We start from the raw sequence: 23,251 nt of genomic DNA on the forward strand, positions 1-23,251 counted from the left end.
AAAAGATGGATACAAATAGAAACTGTTTCCCCTAGAGGGAGCTTGTGAAACTGTTATTAAAGTCAATCTGGGGAGCTTTGCAGCTGTAATAGATTAAGATCATGGGACCAGACTTCGACCTTGAACAAGAATGTGCTCAGAGGCTCTGGTGCTTGCCTTTTGCAAGACAAGTGCTTTATTGGAACAGTTACATGAGAAGATGGATTTGATGACTGTTGTGATCGGAAATTTTGGACAGGCAGTGGGTACCTATATAGAACCCACTCAGGAATTAATCCAGGAATGTGCTTTGACAGATCAGATGAGGGAGGAGGTTGTTGCTGGACCTTGGGTGGCAGAGATGGAGGGAGCTGTGGCCCAGCAGGAACATGAGTTGTTGGATTTGACGAACGAACCTGGAAAAAGTCAGATTTGGAGAGATGGAGTCCAGTTTGGCTTGGAGATGGGGGGCTGGATAGACCCCCCTATGCAGGGATGTTTTGACCTTTCAAGTCTGGCTTTGGGCCGGGGGGAGCTCGGAGTTGTGGGGGCCTTTAACTTTGGAGGGACCTTGAAACATGCCTTTAAATATCACATGGATTTCAGTGTTGACTATGGAAAAGGGGCTGACTTGTCGAGAAGGGACAAAAATATTGTTAAGCTGGAGTCTCCCCGAGTGAAAGGAGCAGAAGACAAAGTAAAGTACAGGTATAAACATGAAGAAGACCTGCAGAAGGGACATGGAAAAGACATAAGAGCCTCGGATATAAGGTCACCAGGTTGATGGACTAGATGGATGGGATAGAAAGGACTGACAAAACCCGAGACCAGGAAGAAGAGACGATGGATGAAGATTGGAAGAAAGTTTTAAAAATTTATTTAGAAAAGTATTGTAAAATTAATGAGTATTAGAAAAATGTTGGAATGAAATTATTTGGCTTTAGCAGAAATGTTAAAAAGAATTATGTAAGAATATGTTATGGTTAAGAGAATTTGGTATAAATAAGATTTAAGTTTTAGGGTTTTTTATGGTAAGATAAGGTTAAAATAGATTAAGGTAATTTAATGACAGAATATTGTGAAAGATGGAAAGGATTTGCTGAGATAATTAACAACTAGAATACAAAAAAGGGAGGTGTGAGGAGGTCGATGAAATAAGTTAATGACAGTTAAGGATCTGGGAATATTGGATTTGTTTTTAATTTTTTTGTTTATTTTTGCTTTTTGATTTTGATGTATTGTGTGTTTTGTTTTTTCTTTTTGACTTTGGTTTTTATTGATTTGTATTGTTTAATTGTTACTTTTATCTACTTTTCTCTTTCTTTTTCTTTTTCTCTTGTTTTTTCCTTCTTTTTTCTTTGTAATTTTAAAATTCTCAATAAATATCATTTTTTAAAAAAAAGAGATCATAAGTTGTGAAATATTCATGATAGAAGGAGTAGGTGTGTGTCAAATACTGTAGAGAAAACATGGCAGTTTCCTAGGGAAGAAACTTTCAGAAGGGTGGAATGAGGGGAGAGGGTGGAGTAGGATGTCAACTAGAGCGAAAACAAACCGCAATCTCAAGTAAAAAGTGATCTTTGGAAGTGTGAGTTAGGATGCTCCTGGGTTGAGTCACTGGGGCAGATTCGAGAACATTATACCTGGGAATTATGGGGATAAAGGTAAAGGTAAAGGAACCCCTGACCATTAGGTCCAGTCGTGACCAACTCTGGGGTTGCGGCGCTCATCTCGCTTTATTGGCCAAGGGAGCCAGCGTACAGCTTCCAGGTCATGTGGCCAGCATGACTAAGCCGTTTCTGGTGAACCAGAGCAGCGCACGGAAACACCGTTTACCTTCCCACCGGAGCGGTACCTATTTATCTACTTGCACTTTGACGTGCTTTCGAACTGCTAGGTTGGCAGGAGCAGGGACAGAGCAACGGGAGCTCACCCCGTCGCGGGGATTTGAACCACCGACCTTCTGATCGGCAAGTCCTAGGCTCTGTGGTTTAACCCACAGCGCCACCCGCGTCCCTTAATTATAGGGCTAGAACTAGCTAAATTGTATAGAAATTTACTCATGCACGTGACTACAGAGGCAAGAATGTTACTTGCCCAAAAATGGAAAGAAGAAGAAGTCCCAGCAAAGGAAGAACGGATATAGGGATGTGCAGAAATGGCAAAACTTACTGAAAGAATAGGAAATCAAGATAACAAACTTTTTACAAAAGAATGGAAATGGTTCATTGAATATTTACAGATAAATTGTAAACAGATAAAAGCACTGTCAGGATTATTAGAATAACCTGCAGCTATATAAGTGTATATAAAGAAGACAAATAAATGAGTAAGTTAATTTGGATATGCGGAAGATAATAAAAATAAATTTAAGGAACTGCAGAAAGAGGAGAAAGGAAGTCAAGTTTTAAAATGTCAAAATGAATGTAAAATATGTGAAATGTATATATCTGAAAAGTATATATCTGAAAAGTATAAATATTTTTTTTTAAAAGAGAGATAGAGATCATTAGATCATGTGCCAATCTCTCTGTGACAATGGGATGACCAGCATTCTTGCCATACTGAATGTTCTTTGCCTAATTAACAACTCAACCCCCCCCCCCCAAGGTCTTCACAATCGCTTCCTTAAGAGCTTCAGTCTCCCATTGTCACCTTAAGGTCTACAAAGCATTCCTTATCAAACTGCATTCTTCTCCCACAGTGACAAAGAGAAAAGAATTTGAAGACAGCACTTTCCTCGAGGAGCCAGAAATTTAATTTTTTAAAAAATAATATAAAATAGGTTTCTAACACCCTTTAGTCGTTTAAAAACTTTTTATCGCTTGCAAACAATTAAAACATGCTTTCCATTTTGCTTTCAGTCTTTTAATGATTGTCTCTTCTTAAGCCAGAAGTGATCTCATATGCCAGATGTCAATTTCAACCTGCAGACAGATCACCTCAGTCATGATTTATAACAGCCTCAAAAGTAATTAAAGAAAGGGAGACTTTGCTGACCTTATTCCCTGAGGGCTCACCAACAGGGCTGTTGTGTGGTGTTTGAGCAAGACAACGGTTCATCTCCTCTAAGTTCCTCATCCCTGTCTGGGTTCCCCAAAGCTTCTCAGTTTCCTGGCATGGAAAGCGTCCCGTCCCCCCAGTGAATCAGAGGTTGATCCTTTGATCCCCCTGTTTTTCCATAGCGAATGTTAACCAAGATAGCTTGGCTATCATTAATCACCAATATGGTATCTCTGTCGATGAGCTGTCAACAGAAGAGGTCCAGTCCACCATCTTCCTCCCTGGAAGTCCAAACCTCTGTTCTCTCGGTGCTAACCTATTTCTGAGGTGGGAAAGGAAAAAAGAAATGGTGGGGGAGATGGAGGAGGAGGAGTAGGAGGAGGAGGAGGAGAAGAAGAAGAAGAAGAAGAAGAAGAAGAAGAAGAAGGAGGAGGAGGAGGAGGAGGAGGAGGAGGAGGAGGAGGAGGAGGAGGAAGAGGAGGAGGAGGAGGAGGAGGAGGAGGAGGAGGAGGAGGAGTTTGGATTTGATATCCCGCTTTATCACTGCCCGAAGGAGTCTGAAAGCGGCTAACATTCTCCTTTCCCTTCCTCCCCCACAACAAACACCCTGTGAGGTGAGTGGGGCTGAGAGGCCTCAGAGAAGTGTGACTAGCCCAAGGTCACCCAGCAGCTGCATGTGGAGGAGCGGGGAAGCGAACCAGGTTCACCAGATTATAAGTCTACCGCTCTTAACCACTACACCACACTGGCTCTTTGGAGGCAGTTTGCAACTTTCAGACCACCTTATCAGTATTTTCACGTGGATGCTTTTAAATGTGTGTTTCAGAGTTTTCTGTGCCAAATAAAATAGTCAGAATGTGAATAATTGTATCGAACAAGCAAATGAACATGCCATTGATAAATCCCTGGTTTGCACTCTGCTCATGCTCTGGAGCTGGCCTACCTGACCTCAGTCTTCCAGGCTGTTTCCCCTTCTCATTCAACTCCAAAGAGTCACGGTTCTTCTTGTCATTTTCGCTCGAGAGAAAACATGTCAGCGTTGGGCCTGCTGCAGCCCTGACATTTCTCCGGTTGGAATTTTCCGGAAGCTTCAAGGCAAGATAAAAGGGGTCAAGAGAAGAGTTAAATAGCAGGGAGCCATTCTTCGACAGAGGAACATGAAATGGAAATGTACTCTTGTGGACTCACATAGACGCAGACAGTCCACGGGCATGACCCGAAAAGGTAAATGTCTTGTAACTCAAAGCAAAGGGCCTTGCTCTATTTTTAGCTTCCAGGGAGACAGCAAAGTGTACAGAAGAGGGTTGTGTGTGAACACCTTCCGTTTCAGCCTTTGCTCGTGGTGCATAAACTAATCCTTTTCCTCTTGTTTGGAGCTTTTGATATAACCACAAGTCTCTAAAACATTATCCTTTTAAAACAGGGGCAGGAATCAAACCCAGAACAACAGTGTAGGCTAACTGTAGAATAATAGAATCATAGAATTGCAGAGGGGCTCTGAGGCTCATCCACTCCAAACCCCTGAAATGCAGGAAAATGCAGCTGTCCCATACGGTGCAGCAGTCTTTAATAAAAAGAGCTTCCTATTCCCTCTCCATGAATGGCACAGAAAGTGCAGATGACCTTTGGGTTCCCTTCCAACGCTACTGTTCTATGATTCTGCTAATAAAGTCAATAAATCCACTTTGATACACACAGAGAGAGAGACAGAGGGAGAGGTATATTTCTGGGAAGGTTGGGGAAAAGCTTGAAAATAAAAGAATAGATTTCCCCCCGATTCTTCCCACTTCCCTTTGCTGTCTACCATAATATTTTTAGCTCACAGCTTCTTATTAACCTTGTGGGGAAGAATGTATGAGCGGGGGGGGGGGGGTTGAATGGGGAGGGAATGCTCACTGACCGCCAATAAGATGCTCACTTCATTAAGAGATAATGGGAGTTGTCATGGCATTTGAAGGATGTGTAGGTGGGCGGGGGCAGCTACCAAGAGAAGGGGAGATGATATTCTCTGCAAAAGTTTCCTTTTCATGTAAATTGTTGAAATATTTAAAATGCTTTCCATTAAGGTGGGTCGCCAGGCCGGGTGGGCGGGGAAGATTAGCATAATATTGTGGATGTAATGAAAAGCCTCTGTAATTGCTTCTAGTTCCTCTCTCATCTATCCACACCTCCTTCTTCCTCCTTGCTCTGTGCCCCAGAACCTCTCCTGGCTCAAAGCCCACCAGGATCTCAGTCACTGGTGTCTGCATTTTTCCACTAAGGGTGCCTGACACGAAGCCTGGTGCAGCTTTTCAACGCGGGTCGTCAAGGGGGCACGGATAAATATGGAGACAGTCAGCACAGTTAATTAGTTAATGAATGCCATGCAAAGGTTTCCGGGGATGGGCTGCTTTTAATAAACCAGTGGTTTGAGGGAGAGGTGGGTGGGTTTTCTCCCCCCCCCCCCCGTGTGATGAATCGATGGAGACCTCTGGGAGTTCCATGCAGAAAGCGAGGCCTCAAAGAAATACATGATACCTCTGGTTAAGAACTTAATTCATTCTGGAGGTCTGTTCTTAACCTGAAACTGTTCTTAACCTGAGGTACCACTTTAGCTAATGGAGCCTCCTGCAGTCACCACACGGTTTCTGTTCTCATCCTGAAGCAAAGTTCTTAACCCGAGGTACTATTTCTGGGTTACCGGAGTCTGTAACCTGAAGCTTCTGTAACCCGAGGTACCACTGTATTGCTGTCAAGCCAGGTTTCCCTCACCCTAGTTGTGCATCAGTTGAGAGCATTGTGGGGTTTCCAGGAAGTACAGATACTTGTGAAAGCCACAGAGTGCAGTGTCACTATTACAGTGGTACCTCTGGTTAAGAACTTAATTCATTCTGGAGGTCCGTTCTTAACCTGAAACTGTTCTCAACCTGAAGCACCACTTCAGCTAATGGGGTCTCCCGCTGCTGCTGCTGCGCCACCGCCACACGATTTTTGTTCTTATCCTGAAGCAAAGTTCTTAACCCAAGGTACTATTTCTGCGTTAGCGGAGTTTGTAACCTGAAGCATCTGTAACCCGAGGTACCACTGTATTGCAATAAGTATGGGATGCCTACAAAACACGCATTTCAGTAATGGGTGCCTCGAAAAGCAATGGGAAGTCTGCATGCTCATTTTGTGCAAACCGTGTACCCCAAATGCATACAGCAGGACAGCATGCAATGGAATGGGATGCAACAGCATGATAACAGACCAGTGACTTGAGCGTCAGTGAGCCTGAAATGGGATGGAATTAGCTGCCCAGCCCAACTCTAGTGATGTCATTTTGATTTCCTGTCTCAAGCACCGAAATGTCCCTGTTCAAACAGACAAGCAGGCATCCAATGGAAAATTAAAAGAATGTGGATTAGATCGTCTGGGTTGCCGTTTGCTTCCCTGTTATGATCTTGATAATGCAATGCAGAAGATGGGCAGAATGGAATGTTCCTTGCCAGTGCTTTTTCCCCTAGAAAAATAGGCGGCAGTACTCACTGTGAAGTTGTTACACTAAATGCCACACTTTTTAACAACAACAGAAAGAGGTGCTGGTACTGTGTGCCCTTGAGTAGCCCCTGAAAAAAAAGAAGACACTGTTCCTTGCCATAATAGCTCCCAATCTAATTGGTATTATACAAACAATTTGAGAGAGAGAGATGGGGTGGGGAGGGGAGAAGACAAGACACCAACTTCCCAAGATAGAGGAGCCGGGTTTTCTTTATGTTTGGAAACTAACATATGCAGTTTTGAATCAAGATGGCAGATTGAACAATTCTAAAAGGGGCCAACTGGGACATTTCTGAAGATATCATAACCAAGTCTGGTGTGGTAGTTCCTGAGATTGAGGAGGAGTTTCTCCACTTTATTTAGATATATTTGGGTGCCATGTGGGTGTGTAGAAGCTAACAAATTACACTGTTAATTTATAAATACATTTTGATTTCTAAGAACTCCCAAGCAACACAGGGAACTTCTTGTGCAAAACACACACACACACACACACACACACACACACACACCCCTGAATGCCAAGATCCAAGTTTGGGGCAAGTACTCCTTAGTGAGAAAACCACATTAGAGTTTTAAAAACACAAAATATGCAGCAATGTAAAGCATGAAAAGATAGGTTTTTAGACATTTAAAATATGCCCTTTAAAGCGAGTTCCAAAATGTCCCCTTAAAAAAGTTTCTTTCCAAATTTTCCTCTAGCTTAGGAAAATACCATACATTTGGTAAGTTAAAAAACAATTTACTTACAAACTCTCCAAAAAACAGATTCATGTGCTTCAGAATAGTTGCACAGGCAGTAAAGCTTAGCTTAGATACAAAGCTAAGGTGAAAGTTCCTAGATTATTGGCGTAGGAACTCAAGAGTGGCTTGTGAGAGCCATGCGGTTGAGCTGGAGCAACCAGCTCAAACTTCTTCACACACTGAGTTGCTCAGCTAGACTAGGGGAGAACAAAGGCTTGATAACCTAGTTCCTCCCAAGGTGAGTGTCAGGAGAGCTTACTCTGTGGTATTAACTCCGTCGTGCATTTATTAGAATTAAGTATGTTGGTTATATGAAGCTGGTTATCCCCCAGGACTTTCAGCTGGAAAACCATAGAAGAAAAAACAAAACCCACTGGTCTTTTGGCATCACAGATTATATTGTGAATTCAGAGAGAAGCCCCTTAGAGCTGAGTTTCCCTTTCCCTGGGAGAAGTCTGGATCATGCAACTGCCAGACTCCCCTTCCTTCTCCTCCCCATCCTCGCCGTCCAGCAGATTGCCAAGTCCCACTGCCTCAAGGTCCTCAGGCTTCTCCATCTCCTCCTTCGCAGCTTTGGGTACCATTAGGTCCTCGCAGCTGTGGACTGCCAACCCAGCCAGTTCTCCACACAACTGCCGGAAAATGGGCAGCCGGTCCCGAGAGATGAGTGGGCGCCCCCAGCCGCCGCTCAGCTTTTCCTGGCTCTTGGAGAGAGTGACAAAGATGGGGAGTCTCTCCAGGTCGGGGGACCAGTAAGAACTGGCTAGGCTGTGGTCAGGAATGATGAATGGGTAATAGTAGCCCTTAGCTGACTCCAGGTAGCCCACTTGAGACTCCAAGGCTGGCGAAGTGTGTGCTGCTGCTGCAGCAGCAGCAGCAGCTGGGACAATGTTCTGACTCCCATCCAAAAAGACGTACTTGATTACCCGGCTGGTGTGAAAGAGTGTGTACTCAGACTGGTACCCAGATGGGCAGTAGAAGACATCCTGCCGCTGTCTCTGGGGGGCAGGCATTGGCATGGCAGCTGTTTTCCCCTGCAAAGAGACCACACAATTTAGGGAGACCATGACTCTGCCTTCACTGTTGGAGACAGCATGCCTCTGAATGCTAGTTGCTGGACATCACAAGCAGGGAGAGTGGTTTGGTGCTCATATCCTGCTTGCATCTAGTTGGCCCCTGTGAGGATAGGATGTTGGACTAGATGGGTCATTGGCTTGATCCAGCACACTCTCCTTATGTTCTTCTGATGCTGGACTAGATGGGCCATTGGTCTGATCCAGCATTTTTCAGGTTCATTTTTCAGTTTTTATGTTCTTCAGGATTGAGGGGATGGCCTTATTACAGCTAAACTACTTGCATTGTATGCAAGGAGCAAAATGAAATATCCTCTCCCCTTATTGCTTTTTCATTCTGTTTTGTCCTCAACCTTATTTTCTCCCCAGCGATGTCTTGATATAGGGGAAGGACCACAGCTCAGAGCATCAGCCTTGCATGCGGATGGTAAGAGATGTTTGGCAGCAAAGCGGACTACCTGGGAAGCAGGTGGGCTCTCCTTCACTGGAGATTTTTAAGCAGAGGTTGGATGGCCACCTGTTAGGGATACTTTAGCTGTGATTCCTGCATTGCAGGGGGTTGGACTAGATGACTCTTGGGGAACCCCCTTCCAACTCTACCGTTTTTTTGACTCTATGAAATTGTCTGTATCTACCCAAGAAAGATACCTTCAAGTATGCATACTCAGTATGCTACAGACATAAGAAATTGAATGTTCTATGCTAGGAATTATTAGGAAAGTGATTGAAAATAAAATTGCAAGCATCAGCGTCATTATATAAATCTAAGGCACAGCCATGCTGGGGACACAGTGTCCTGTTCTGGTCACCCCGTCTCTCAAGCTGGATGTCAAAGAGCTGGGAAAGATATTGAAAAGGGCAGCGACAATTATTCAAGAACCTGCAGAACCTTCCTTGCACAGTGTGTGAGGATTTTTTAGTAGGTCCAATCCAAAAATGTCTCCCCTTTTAAGCATTTCCCTTTTCTACCCCCCCACCACAAACTGTTAAGAGAAGTTGAATATGGCCCTGAAGAATATTTGGCAAAATATACCCCCTGCTTGCCCATTCATAAATAACATGAAGAAATTTTAGGGAAGTCATTTTCACCCTCCCTTTCCCCCCACTCACCCATGGTTTTTGGTTTAGGGGTTAAGAAGGGTGTGCATAAACGTGAAAGAGGTTTTATGAAATTATAAGCACTGATAGATTTCCCTCTACTATAAACACATAAAAAGAGTCTGCTAGATATCTCGTCCAGCATCCTGTTCTCACAGGGGACAACCAGATGCCTGGGAAACCAGCAAGCAGGATTCAAGCACAAGAGCCCTCTCCCTTCCTGTGATTTCCAGCAACTGGTATTCAGAAGCATCACTGCCTCCAGCTGTGGACTGCTTTCCATATGAAGCCAAAACACCTTCCAGCAACCTGGCTGTCCTCCAGATGTAGTTAAAACTGTGACTTTCCATCATCCCTGAGCAGAGGTCATGCCGGCTGGGGCTGATTGGAGTCCAAAAATAGCTGGAAGGCACCGTGTTGACTACTCCTGGCTTAAGAAAGCCAGGGTGGCATAGTGGTTAAGAGCACCAGGCTAGGACCTGGGAGACCAGGGTTCAAATCCCCACTTGGCCATGAAGTTCCTTGGATGACTTTGGACCAATCACGCACTACCTAACCTACCTCACAGGGTTGTTGTGAGGATAAAATGAGGAGGAGGAGAACCATTGATAATAAGAATAAGAATAGTTGGAGCTTCTTGGGGGTGACTGGGAGTGATGGCTAGAGACATGATAGAGACCAAAGGAAATTGGGTTTGGAATCCTTGAACTGGAAGCAGCTAAGTGGATCTGCCTTGGGACCTTACCAACATCTCAGACTGCTTTCTATTCAGTCCTGCACAGGATATCCCCCTTTCAAGGTGGCTGTGCAGTTCTCACTGGGCTGGGGTTTCTTTGGCAGGAGTTACCCGAGACTTCACTATTGTGAAGTCGCCTGGGCTGGGGGTGGCCTACCAATCACAGAGGCCCAAACTGAGAGCAAGAAAATGGGAAGGAGAGGAAGCAGAAATAGGAGGTGGGTCATGTTAACATGCAACCAAGGAAATGGGGGCAATTGGCAGGCCCCCAGCTGGCTCCAGCCCACTGGCCGGTGTGCCAGGCAAACTCCATTCCTTGGATCAGCATGAATCTGCAACCCAAACTTCAGAAGCTTCAGAAGCTAGAGCACGCTACTCAGCAGAGAAAACGCTTCACAACAGAAGTGGCAGGAGAGGCTGTGTTGAGCATATTTACAAGCAGTTTATTTAGCATACATCAGGACAAAAGGAAAACATGTCTGATCTCTTTCATGTCCAAAGCAAGACAGCAAAAGCAAAAGCTATACAAAAATGGAAGTTCCCAGCAAGCTGTGCTGGGGTGTAAACAGACATGTGACATGCAACAATGCACATGTCTGTTCTTAAGGTGGAATGGAATATCCTAACAGGTCATGCCAATGCTTTTGTAGATGTGGCTTAAAACATGAAGGTTCACTACCCTGTCTCTCTCCAGCGGTAGCTCTCAGAATTGGTCACTATTTGTCATGCTGGATGGGGCTGATGGGAGACAAACGCATCTCAGGAGGCAACTGGGGATGTTTGCCCACCCTAAAACAAACTCGTACTTCTTCCTGCAGTGCATAAGCTATGGAACTCGTCCTACGGAAGGCGGTGAAGGCCACCAACCAAGATGGCTTAAGAAGATTCAACAAATTCGTGGAGGAGAAGACTATCAGTGGCTCCACTACAAACCATGATGACTCTGCTCTGCCTCCACAGCTTGGAGGCAGCAATGCTTCTGAATACCAGTTGCTAGAAATGGCAGGTGGGCAAAGGGCTCTTGGGCTCAGGTCCTGCTGGTGGGTTTTGGGGCATCTGGTTGTCCACTGTGAGAACAGGATGCTGGACTAGATGGGCCATTGGCCTGATCCAGCAACTTTTCCCCCTCCGTTCCTCTTCTCTGGCTGCCTCCAATGACAGGTGAGGGAGAGGAGGCCTGATGGAGCTGGCCTGTCACAGGCTTTCATTACATTTGTGGGTAAAAAATTGTCCCTCAAGGAACAAAGGAAGCTGTTGTCCCCTTCCATGAGGATCAGTTTATTAAGCTACAACATTAAGAACTCTTGAACTGAATGGGGGGGGGGGGTGCTCAGCTTCCTATGTTCCTTGGGAGACTATTTTACGTCTGGAGCATGTGCAGAGGTCTCTGACAAATGAAAATCGCTTCCCCCACCTTTTGCAATAATTCCTCCATTTTATAGGGTTAGAGTGTTGGACGAGGACCTGGAAAACCATGGTTTGAATCCCCACTCAGCCATGAAGCTCACTGGGTGACCTTGGGGACCAGACGCTACCTCTCAGCCTAACCCACCTCACAGGGCTGTTGTGGAATTTAAACGAGGGGGGTAACCATGTATGCCCCTTTGAGAAAAAGTTGGCATATGAATGCAGCAAATAAATACAATACTGATGGGTTGTCACATGGAAGACGGAGGAAGCTTGTTTTCTGTTGGCGATTCCAACGAAAGCATAGGAAGAACTTTTTGGTGGTAACAGCCGTTCAGCAGTGCAATGGGCTACCTCAGAAGGTGGTAGATTCTCTTCCACTAGTGGATCTTAAGCAAAGGTTGGGTGGTCATCTGGCCAGGGATTCTTTAGCTGCAATTCCTGCATTGCAGGGGGTTGGACTAGAGGACCCTTGAGGTCCCTTCCAACTCTGCAACTCTGTTATTCTGTGATCCTATGAATCCCCTGAATGAAGCTCTGCTGTGTTTGGAATGGTTTTGGCGCAGGATCATGCAGCAGCGAGCTGAGGCTTTGCAGATAACTACACATTTCTTGCAACCAGGGCTGCCCGCCAGCACTTTGTTCCTCGCTGTCTGCCTATCATTCAGGCAAGACACATTGCTACATGCATCCAGTTCTTTGTGGCTGCAGCCTCCAAGGATGGCTACAAATAGAGCTCTTTATTCAAACTTTTGTATTCTACAATCCAGGTTTCTGTCTCGCAGAACACCCTCCTTTCTCATCCCCCTGCATTCTGCGGAAGCCAGAGGGTCGTCTCGGTGGACACATTTTCTAAAGCCGTTTACCAGTTCACAATGGGTCTCCTCTGCAATGGTCAAACCAAGGGATGTGCTGAGTGAATTTAGGGTAACCCTCACAGTTCACGTGGGGGAACAAGGAGGCCAGGCTCAGCACATGAAGTGAGAACATACTTCCAGATTTCTCCAAGGACTGTTCAATGCAGAATGATCATCAGGAAAGGAACCAAAGACAAAACTGCTGGTATCATAATGTCATGCCTAAGGTGCAGCCTGCCACGGGCCAGAAGTCAGCTTCACCTACGGAATAGAAGCCTGAAGAGGGAGAAGGGGGAATGACTCCACCTGCAGCTGATCAGCCTTCAAGGAAACAGAGGAGAAGGCACTGATGAGAACTAGCTGGCACTTAAGCAGAGGTCTCAGCAGCAGTCAGATGCTGGAAACAATGCCTGTGGTTTCTAGCCCTACCTTGTTGCTTGCTGCTCCTCATCTGGATCCTTGGCTCTGTGATCATCTAGATTCCCTGACCTCTGGAATGGACCCTTAGCGCTGTGATCATCTGGATTCCCTGAGCTCTGGACTGTCTGACTTTGTGGGTGTGTTCTTCTCTCTGCCCCTCCTTGCTCGGCAATGGGATTCGGACGGGGTCACGACACAGCCACACTTGGAATACTGTGTACCGTTTCAGTCGCCTCACATCAAAAAGGATATTGCAGAGTTTGGAAAGGTTCAGAAAATGGCAGCCAAATGATCAAAGTGAGGGAATAGCTCCCCTGTGGAGAAAGGTTGCAGAGTTTGGGTTGCAGAGTTTGGTTTAGAGAAAAGGAGAATAAGAGGCAGCACAATGGAAATTTAGGAAATGATGCATGGCATGGAGAAACTTTTCTCCCTGTCTTATCACACTGGAATTTGTGGACATCCAACAAAGCTGAATGTTTGCAGATTCGGGACAGAAGAAAAAGAAAGGAGTTCTTCATGCAATAACAAAAATATGGAACTCACTCCCACAAGAGGCAATGAGGGCCACCAACCTAGAGGTCTAGAAAAAATAATTTAAGGTTGCCATATGTCCAGAATTTCCCCAACATATACGAAATACTGCAGTCATAAGCGGTGTCCAGGTGAAAAATTCCTAAAATGTCCATGCCGGCAGTGTCATTTTTGGCAATTTCCCTTAAAAATAGCCCCAAAACTTTTCTGTCCGGATTTTCAGTTTGAAATATGGCAACCCTGAGATAATCAAATTCATGAAGGAGAGGGCCACATTAAGCTGTGCACCATGATACCTTAAAATATGGATGCTAGAAGTAAGATAGAAATGAAAATAAATAACGTAACTAGATTAAAAATAGTAGCAGTGGCAGGACAGGATAGGTTTAATCGGGAGAGAATACCTTTTGTATTCTTGCAGCCAGAGGGAGAAATCTGGCCACAATTTCTGTTAATAATCTGTTCGAATCTGCCAAAAGGTAGGCCTGATAGCATTCAGAAGTCCCACCTGGAAATTTTGAGAGTAGCTGCCAATCTGATTCGGTTGCCTTTATAGAAATTACAGAGAAGAAGCATGTGAGCCAATGATTCTATATCCACAAGGACAGAGTCGTTCATTGCAAGGAGTACTTTAAACTGGCCATCCAGTACAGTGGACCACAAGCAATTTATCCTAGCTTTAGTGAAAAACAAGTGGTACTTGGGAATAGTTCAATTCTCCAGCTACCTTGCATTGCTTGCCACTGGCAGGGGGCTAGGGGGGCAATGAAGCAATGTGAGAAGAGGCCTTTTCAGAGCCCCTGCCTCTGGAAAGGTCTCCCTGTGGAGGCTCACCTGTCCTCCTTTCTGCCTGCCTGCCTCTCTCTCTCTCTCTCTCTCTCTCTCTCTCTCCTCTACAGGTTCTCTCTCTGTCTCCCCTATCTCTCTTCTCTCTCCCCTTCTGACACCCCTTTCCCCCTTCCTGCCCAGATGCAATTAGGCCAAGGGCACCATGCAGCCCTTGATCATCCCTGACTGAGAGGGTGGCAAAAGGAAGTAAGATGTGGGGGGGGGGGGGGTTAAACAAAGAAGGGTTGGCTGGCTCCACTTGCTCTGGGTTTTGAGTCCCGATGGCCTCATAGCTTCTTGGCAAGCTCCTCAGCCCTGCTCCCCTCCCTTCTTGCCCTCTCCTGTGTCCCAGCACAAGGACGCCATGTGTTCCCTGCGCCTTTATGTTATATTAATGTCCTAGGCTGAGTCTGGAGCCTTGAGTTCATTAAGCAAAGTAAAAGGCAGGAAGCAACAGCCAGAAAAATCACAACCTCAACAGAGGAGCCTGTGGCTTATCTGAGGTCTGGTAAGCGGGGGATGCGCTGCAGCCTTTCATCTTGAAAGGCAACAGAGGGGAAGCGAGAACGAGATCCGTGTCCTCGATGGGGTTGCAGCAAATACCCGCTCACTTTGACATTCATCTCGGTATTAGTGCATTAGATGCAGACGGAAAATATGCTCCCCCTGTTGAATATTTGTGCTGCGTGTGTTTTTAAAATGCTGCTCAATGCCATTTTGTTCCATTTCTCCCCCCGCCCTTCCTGCAGCTTCCTGGTGGTGTCTCCATCCTTCTTTGGCTTTCACACACACACCCTGACTCATATGCCCACACAGCTGGGCCATCTGATTGGCTACAGCAGCCCAGGTGATTTTGTTTCCAAGCCAAAAAAAAAAAAAATACTGTTGTGCGCAGGGCCAGATTTAGGTTTGACAAGGTCCTAAGCTAATGAAGGTAATAGGGCCCTTTATGTATGTCCAGCTGTCCTTTGTCAACAACAAATTGCCACTGTTTTTTGTGTTGAATATGTGCTATATGGTAATTTATGGGCCTAATAGGTATCTAAAGCCATTTGCACATGCAGAATGTAGGCACCCTATATATAGAAATTAGCAAACCAGTGATATTTTAGGGAGCGGGCTAGCAGGCAGGGCCCATTACTTACATCATAGGAGCCTACACAACACAAAAGACTGTTGCTGTATGTAGGTTTTATTTTATTTGTTTTTTACCTTATATTTTGGAAATGTACATCCAGTTGTTTTTTTCCTTTAACTTTTTTGGGGGCCCCAAGAGAATGGGGCCTTAAGCTCAAGCTTGTTTAGCTTATAGGTAAATCGGGCACTGGTTGTGCGAACCCCAATCTCTGAGTGGTGAGAGACTCTAGGGCCTTCAGTTTGCTCTGAATGAAGGATAAACCTCCATACCCTCCAACATTCCTCAGATGAAAATAGGGACATCTCTCTCTCTCTCTCTCTCTCTCTCTCTCTCTCTCTCTCTCTCTCCCACACCCACCCACACCCCAACTGACCCTTCTGAACCCCCATTCCCCATCAGAAGAAGATTGAGTGCCCCCACCGCTACACCAACAGGACACAGCTCGCACACTCTCCGCCATCCTGAGAAAGCCCCTGCCCTCTGCATGCCCCTCAGAGCCAGCACAGGTGGGCTTCAGCAATGGCAGACTCTCCTCCTCCTTGCCCACTCTTCAGTAGCCACTATGAGCTGCTGAAGGGTAGAGGCTGGGAGTGGTGGCCATGGAGAGGCAACAAGGTGCTCCCTCGCTGCTGCTGCTGCTGCTGCTGCTGCTGCTGCCGCCGCCACTTGGGACAGTGGCAGAAGCACTGGTGAGGTTAACAGGGGCATTCCGTGATCAAATCAGAAGCTGTAGCTCTGGGAGGAGAACGGGAGTCCCCTAACACTGTTCTCATTGTGAGGACAGGATCAGGACTAGATGGATTATTGGCCCAAGACAGCAGGCTTTTCTTATGCCATTATGTCCTTACTGCCTAGCGGTGCTCTCCAATTTTGTTTTATATTATGTTTATGAATATGGATATTTTAAAATGTTTTTCGTTATGCGAATCATTTGACATGGCTTTATCGTGCTTGCAGTGAATGTCAACTGCTTTGAGATATATTGGGTTGTAAAGCAAGGTATACATGGAATAGATAAAAAAAATATTGTGCTGCTGGCATGCAATGTAACGTACAAAAGCTGAGAGCCATATGCACCAGTGCCCACACTTCCTAGCTAGCCCTGCCCACGTTTGGCCATGTCCACCATGCCAAGCAGCTCCCCTGACTTATACGGTCAACTCCTGGGGAGAGGGAGAGGGAGAGAGGAGGAGGGCTGCTTGATTGACATTCTGTCCCACGCTCCTCTACAGAGGCTGCCAGCGAGGGACATCACTGCAAAATACAAAAGCATTCATCTGAGCGACGGACACCTGTCCACGAGGAACTGGCTTGAGACCCGGGATGGGCCATAAGGCAGCTGTTGTGGAGTAGTGATTTCACATCACGGTCAGCACAGGGCTGGATTCAAACCTGTGACCTCAAGGTGGAGGGCGACATTTCCTTGCCATCAATCTGCCAAGCCAGCTGTCGGCATCCACCCTTATCAGTCATTTGGAATGAGGGGAGGCCGAGATGGCTTTTGGGGAGTTCACACACACACACACAGAAGGGCTTAGCCTATTAGACAAGGGCTAGCTAGTGAATATCAAAAAGAGTTTCTGCTCCAGTTGGCCAAAAGGGAGTGGGGAGGAGAGAGCATCAGGTTTTACTCTAATTAAACTAGATGCTGTTTCTAAGTGCTCATCATCTCAGTCTACAGGGAAGGCCCATTATGAGAGCCTAAAGGTGGTGGTACATTAGCCCAGCTGCTTGTATAGGAAATCAGATTAGGAGGATAATATTACCGATACTATGTCATCTAGTTAGAAGTGGTTTGCTTCTCTTAAATGGAGCTGGAATGCATTCCAAGGCAACGTACCAGTGATGGAGAGGGACCTGTTAGGAGAAGGGGCTGAAGTTCAGTGTTAGAGCATCTGTTTTCACTGCAGAAGGTCCCAGGTTCGATCCTGAAGGCCATCTGCAAGCGGGGTTGGGAATGTCCCCTGCTGGAAAACTCAGAGGACACTGGGTCAGTCAATGTGATATAATACAAACTGGGCAAACTAATGATATGACTCAGTAAAAGGCAATTTCATTGTTTTCCTGGAGGGAATATTTTTACCCACAAAGATAACGATAAGCAAGTTTGCTTGCTTGCTTGCTTGCATGCTTGCTTGCTTGCGTTAGAAAAAAAAATACCCCAGTGGCCCTCCAAATGCTTTTAAACTCCCATCAACCACATTCAGCACAGTCAGGGATAAGAAAAGAAGTGCCTGCTGGATTAGGTCAATGTCTCATCTGGTCCAGCATTCCATTCTCACAAAGGAGTATCCTTCCTCTCAAAGGAGTCCAGGTTAGAAATATGTGGTGGTTGCTGATCCAAGCCTCCCTGTCCTCTAAGAACCCTAGTCTCCTTCTTTGAGAGAGGAAGATCTGAGTATTGCACCATTACATCACTGAATGGAGGAAAGGGTGTGGAATTAAGAAAGATAAATTGAGTCTCTCAAGGGGGTGACCTGCATAGTCTTTGCAACACCACAGACAGCTCCAAATCATATCAAATCTTCCCCACGCACACCTGCCCACAAGCAGACACACAAAAAAGGCAACCTTCCTTCAGTAAACGAGTCAGGCAGACAGTTGTGTTCGCTCGAGAGCAATGCCCCCCAACAGAGAGGCTTCAAACGGGTATCTGTTATGAGCCCTCCTGGACTGCAAGTGAGCTGAGAAATAAAAGATGAGATGATTTCTGTGGGATGTGTTGGGAAGAAAGCCTGAACCTTGTAGCTCATCAAACATAGAAGATTGTTACCACCAGGAGGTCTGAGTCATATGCCTTAAGTGCTAGCAAGGAGCTGTCTATGTAACCTACACTTAGCTTTATTGAGTTTGCCATCTTTGTTGTAAAGTAATTACATTCGCTTAGCTAAATCGCAGAGTGTAGACCAGAGTGGAGCTTCATATGACACTGTCCATGGTACCTTGATAGGCCTCAAGGGCAATTAATAGACTACCGAAGACTACATCAATCTGGTGCCCTCTACACATTTTGAACTACAGCTCCCATTATTGGCCATGTCCATTGGCTATGCTAGCTGAGGCTGATGGAACTTGTAGCATCAGGTCAGTGAAAGCTGAACTATAAGATATTGCTACCACCACCACCAATGGCTCAGGAGGCTAGAGCTGAGATGAGAGAGTTGGGTATGTTTAGCCTGGAGAAGAGAAGACTGAGAGGTGATATGACAGCCATCTTCAAATATCTGAAGGGCTGTCATATGGAAGATGGAACAAACTTGTTTTCCACTGCTCCAGGGGGTAGGACCTGAACCAATGGATTCAAATAACAAGAAATGAGATTCTGATTGAACATTGAGAACAACTTCCTGGCAGTGGCAGCCATTCAACAGTGGAACAGAGAGCATTGGAAGGTGGTGGGCTCTCCTTCCTTGGAGGTTTTTAAGCAGAGGTTGGGTGGCCATCTGCCAGGGATTCTTGAGCTGTCATTCCTGCATGGCAGGGGGTTGGACTAGATGACTCCTGGGGACCTTCCAATGCTACAATAAAAAAATTAATACAAAAAGATATGGCATTCACTCCCTTGAGATGTAATGATGGCCACCAACCTGGACGGCTTTAAATGAAAAGTAGATAGAAGTTTATAAAATGAAATATATATTTGTAAAATGATGTCTGGCATAGAGAAAGTCAATAGAGGAAGGTTTTCCTCCCTCTCTCAAAACACTAGAACTAGCGGACATCCAGTGAAGCTGAACGTTGGAAGATTCAGAGCAGATCAAAGATTCAGGAGGCAGGGAGGGCCACTGACTTGAATGGCTTTAAAAGAGGACTGGACAGATTCATGGAGGAGGAGAGGGCTATCAGTGGCTACTAACCATCATGGAGGCTATGGTCTGTCTCCACAGTTGGAGGTGGCAATGCTTCGGAATACCAGTTGCTAGAAACCACAAGAGGGGAGAGGGCTGCTGTGCTTGGATCCTGGCTGTGTGTGTCCCGCAGGTCAGCCATTGTGAGAACAAGATCCTGGATCAGATGGGCCTTTGGTCTGATCAGGCAACCAGGCCCTTTTTATCATTCTTATCTCCTTTAATCCAGGCCTCTTCCTTGTCTTTGATAAATTGCTACCTGCCCCACCATAACTCAGCCTGGGACAGATCCAGAGGCTTCCTTGCAATATGAGAAGAAGGGGGTGCGGCAACGTGCAGATCTCTCTTTTATTAATTGCTTGCTGTGGTTTACAACCTCCAAAAACACAGCAGGCCTCTGAGGGTGATGTATCGAGAAGCGTGTAATTCACAGGGGTAACGGCAGGCGGAATTCAATTCTGCCCACCAGTGCCGAGCAAAGCAAACAGCATCCACCAAAACAACCCAGCAGGATATAAGAGGATGGAATTGAATTACAGATGGAGGTCATGGAGAAGGACCTTGACAGAGACTGGGCGTGGGGGGGGGGAGTTGGGTAGTGGGGGGAGATGATTAGCTTTAAGGGCAGAGATAAATGTTGGCACTTGAGGGGAGATTTATTATTAATGCTGTAACCTGCCATTGATTACTGGGTGTAAAAAAACGTGGAAAAACCATTGTCTGCAAAGCACTGTCTTGGAAGAGGCTTTTCCTCTTGTGCGTGGGAGACAGGAGAATGCCTCTTCTGAAACTTCTCATTTCATGGAGGAGGCTATCAATGGCTAATAGCCATAATGGCTATTTTCTGCCTCCACTGTCCACTAAGAGGTGACATGATAGAAGCTTGTAAAATTTTGCATGGCATGGAGAAAGTGGATAGAGGAAATTTTTTCTCCCTTTCTCATAATACTAAAACTCATGGGCATCCAGCGAAGCTGAATGTTGGAAGATTCAGGTCAAATATATGAAAGCACTTATTCATGCAGTGCATAGTTAAACTATGGAACTCCCTCCTACAGGAGTGTGCTAGGCCCCGGGGTAACCCATGAAACACGGTCCAGGTCTGGTCCAGAATCCGGAGGTTCCACTAGGAGTCAGTCTGACAGGGTCAAGGCAGGACAGGAGGCAGGAAACCAGGCAAGGACAGGTACAGGATCTCAGGCAGGAGCTGGCATACAGCAATGTTGCTCCCGCAACCTGGGGTGAGGTCCGACAGACTTTTATCTTTGTCGGGGTAATGACCAGTCCTGATCCCCCAGTGACTCACCTCCCTGTTTCACCCGAAGGTGAGTACTCCTCCTGCGAGTACTCAGGTCTCTCCTCTCAGACCTTAGTGTCTGCAGTTCAGGAGACATCGGTGGGTTACTAGACCCAGGGGCTGCCTCAGCCTCCCCTGACCCAACCGGTAGTGGAGCAGCTGTAAGTGATGGCCCAGCTGAAGGCAACGAGGTAATCCCCGCATCTGGAGCCAGGGCAGGCTCAGGCCCAGCTGGTGTTTGTTGCAGGGGAATCTGTGCAGACTGGGACTCTTCAGGACCAGGCCCCAGACTTGGTTCAGATGATGCCTGAGGCAAAGGATCTGGTGCAGACTGAGTCTCCTCTGGTTCCGAGTCCGAGCCCAAGTCCCAGGCCATCACAAGGACGCAGTGATGGCCACCAACTTGTACAGCTTTAGAAGAGGATTTGGCAAATTCAAGAAGGAGAGGGCCATCGATGGCTACTAGTCACAATAGCTATGCTCTGATTCCACAGCTGGAGTCATTAATGCTTCTGAATGCCAGCTGGTGGAAACCACAGGAGGGGAGAGGGTTCTTGTGCTTGGGTCCCTCTTGTGGGTTTCCCACTGGGGCACGTGGTTGGCCACTGTGAGAAGAAGATGCTGGCCTAGATGGGGCCATTGATCCAGTAGGCTCTTCTTGTGTTCTTAAGGCTGGCTGAAAGCTGCATGTCAGGAGCAAGGCTAGAAAGGAAACTGCCTTACGCCTAGTGTGACCAGCAGCATCTCACCAGTGTGTTTTCCCCAGCCCTGTGTGGAAGTGCTGGGGATCAAACCTGGGATGTTCTGCATAAAAAGCAGCTGCTCTACCATTGAGCCACAGCTTTCCAGTGTTGTTGTTGTAGTATTTATCTTGTTTCCTTCACTCCTTCCCTTATAAATAACAATAAACTCAGCATAAAGCAAAAATTGAAATCAGTATCAGCGATAGAATGCGACAGAGCAGGCAGCAGTATTCAGACTACAGCAATATTAAGACAGATCTCTGCCCTGAGGTGTTTACAATATTCATTTCTAGTGTGTGGGGGTGGGGGACAGATGGTGTGGGTCCCAAACAACACAGATAGGAAGGAATGGGTTTTCATTGGGGATGCATCAGCTCTTTGATACTTTCATTTCTGTGCCACGTTTTATGAAAATGCGTACTTCAACAGCTAACATAATACAATCAGATACCCAAGTGCAATAACATTTGCATGCTAATATTTACAAGGTATCATTTTGGAGAGAGGACCGCAAATCTGTCAACACTCCTTTCATATTATTTGTCATTCCAAACACACACAGTATTCGCAATGGGTTAAAACATTGCAGGTTGTCTTCTCTGCCTCCACGGAGGTGGACACAATTAGCAATTTTTGATATCGCTGCTAAGTTCTCCCAAGAGCAGTTCAGCATGCAAGATGGAGATCTCTTCACTCCAATAACGTGAAATGTTTATTTTGACAGAGTTTAACAAATACCGTATACAAGATAAGATTCCAGAACTCCTTTCTCTCCGGATCCCTTTAAGATGGTGTAACTGTCCTAAGGAGTAAGAACACAAAAAGTGTTTGCTGGATCAGGCCAGTGGCCCATCTAGTCCAGCATCCTGTTCTCACAGGGGCCAACCAGATGTCCCAATGGGAAACCTGCAAGCAAGACCTGGCCACAAGAGCCCTCTCTCCTCCTGTGGTTTCCAGCAACTTCTATTCAGAAGCATTAATGACTTCAACTGTGGAGGCAGAGCACAGCCATAATTGCTTGCAGCCACTCCTAGTCTTATCATAGAATCATAAAATTGTATGGTTGGGATCCCAAGGGACATCTGGTCCAAGCCCCTGGGATGCAGGAATGTCAGCTAAAGCATCCATGACAGATGGCCACCCAACCTCTGCTTAGAAACCTCCTCCATGAATTTGTCCAACCTTCTTTTAAAGTCAGCTTGGATGCATTCCCTAATTGCCTTTCATAAAAAAAAAATCTCAATACGACTCATTTTTTAAAAAGTAAAGCATTGTTTTAAGATGCATGCCATGCTGTCTTTAAAAATATTGCATATGGCGCTTTTGGCAGCGTTCCCTAAAATCTCCATTGTTTCCATAGAAAAGAAAAGGGAGGAGGGAAGGTTCTTAGAGGGGACGTGGTGGGGAAGGAGGTTCCCTACATTTTCCCATCTTCCTCCCTCTAGTCTTTACATTAAAGGTCTGTCCCCTTCACTGCTGCTCTGTGGCTTGGATTCCCCATGATATTACAGAGACTGGGGAGCTTGTCAGCATCGCCCTAGAGCCAGTGCACCAACTGGACTCTTGCACCTCAACCCCGACTGGGCTAGGCGAGCTGGGTAGCACCGCCAGAGACCTCCTTCTCACAGGAAACGGTCACAGTGCTGTGGACTCACAGCTCAGAGCTGAGAGCACCGGATTCACTGTCTCAATAATACAGTCGTTGCGCAGCAGAGTTTTGCAGAGTCTTGCAGAGTATAAACCACTCGGAGAGCAGCTCTGTAGAATATCTTCCTTTTATTCTATAACTACAACTAGGATACAAAGCTATATACAGAGCTGAATATTCTAAGCATAAATCAATGCTACACTGAGAGTCTGCAGCTGCTCTTAGCAGCAATCCTATCTCTAGGATCTCTAACACTCTCACTTTCTCCGATACACTGACTGACTGACTCTCTCTCACACACAGTTATGTTGCTGGGCAGAATAAGTAGATAGGCAGGACACGCCTCCTTCTCTCTGGAGAGTCAGCAGAGACCATCAGGAGA

At 46.1% G+C, this 23,251-nt stretch overlaps 1 protein-coding gene across 1 annotated transcript; it reads right to left on the reverse strand.

Annotated features, from left to right (window-relative positions):
- Window positions 1-7,622: 7,622 nt before the first annotated feature.
- On the reverse strand, window positions 7,623-10,274 carry LOC308464471 (uncharacterized protein). Its single transcript, XM_080983817.1, has 2 exons — window positions 10,162-10,274; window positions 7,623-8,279 (listed from the first exon to the last, which is right to left on the reverse strand). The coding sequence occupies exons 1-2, from the start codon at window positions 10,165-10,167 to the stop codon at window positions 7,668-7,670; spliced, it is 618 nt and encodes a 205-aa protein (XP_080839943.1). The 5' UTR covers window positions 10,168-10,274; the 3' UTR covers window positions 7,623-7,667.
- Window positions 10,275-23,251: the final 12,977 nt, after the last annotated feature.

Source organism: Podarcis pityusensis (assembly GCF_964106645.2).
Source record: "Podarcis pityusensis genome assembly, chromosome: 15".
In the NCBI taxonomy this organism is placed as follows: domain Eukaryota; kingdom Metazoa; phylum Chordata; class Lepidosauria; order Squamata; family Lacertidae; genus Podarcis; species Podarcis pityusensis.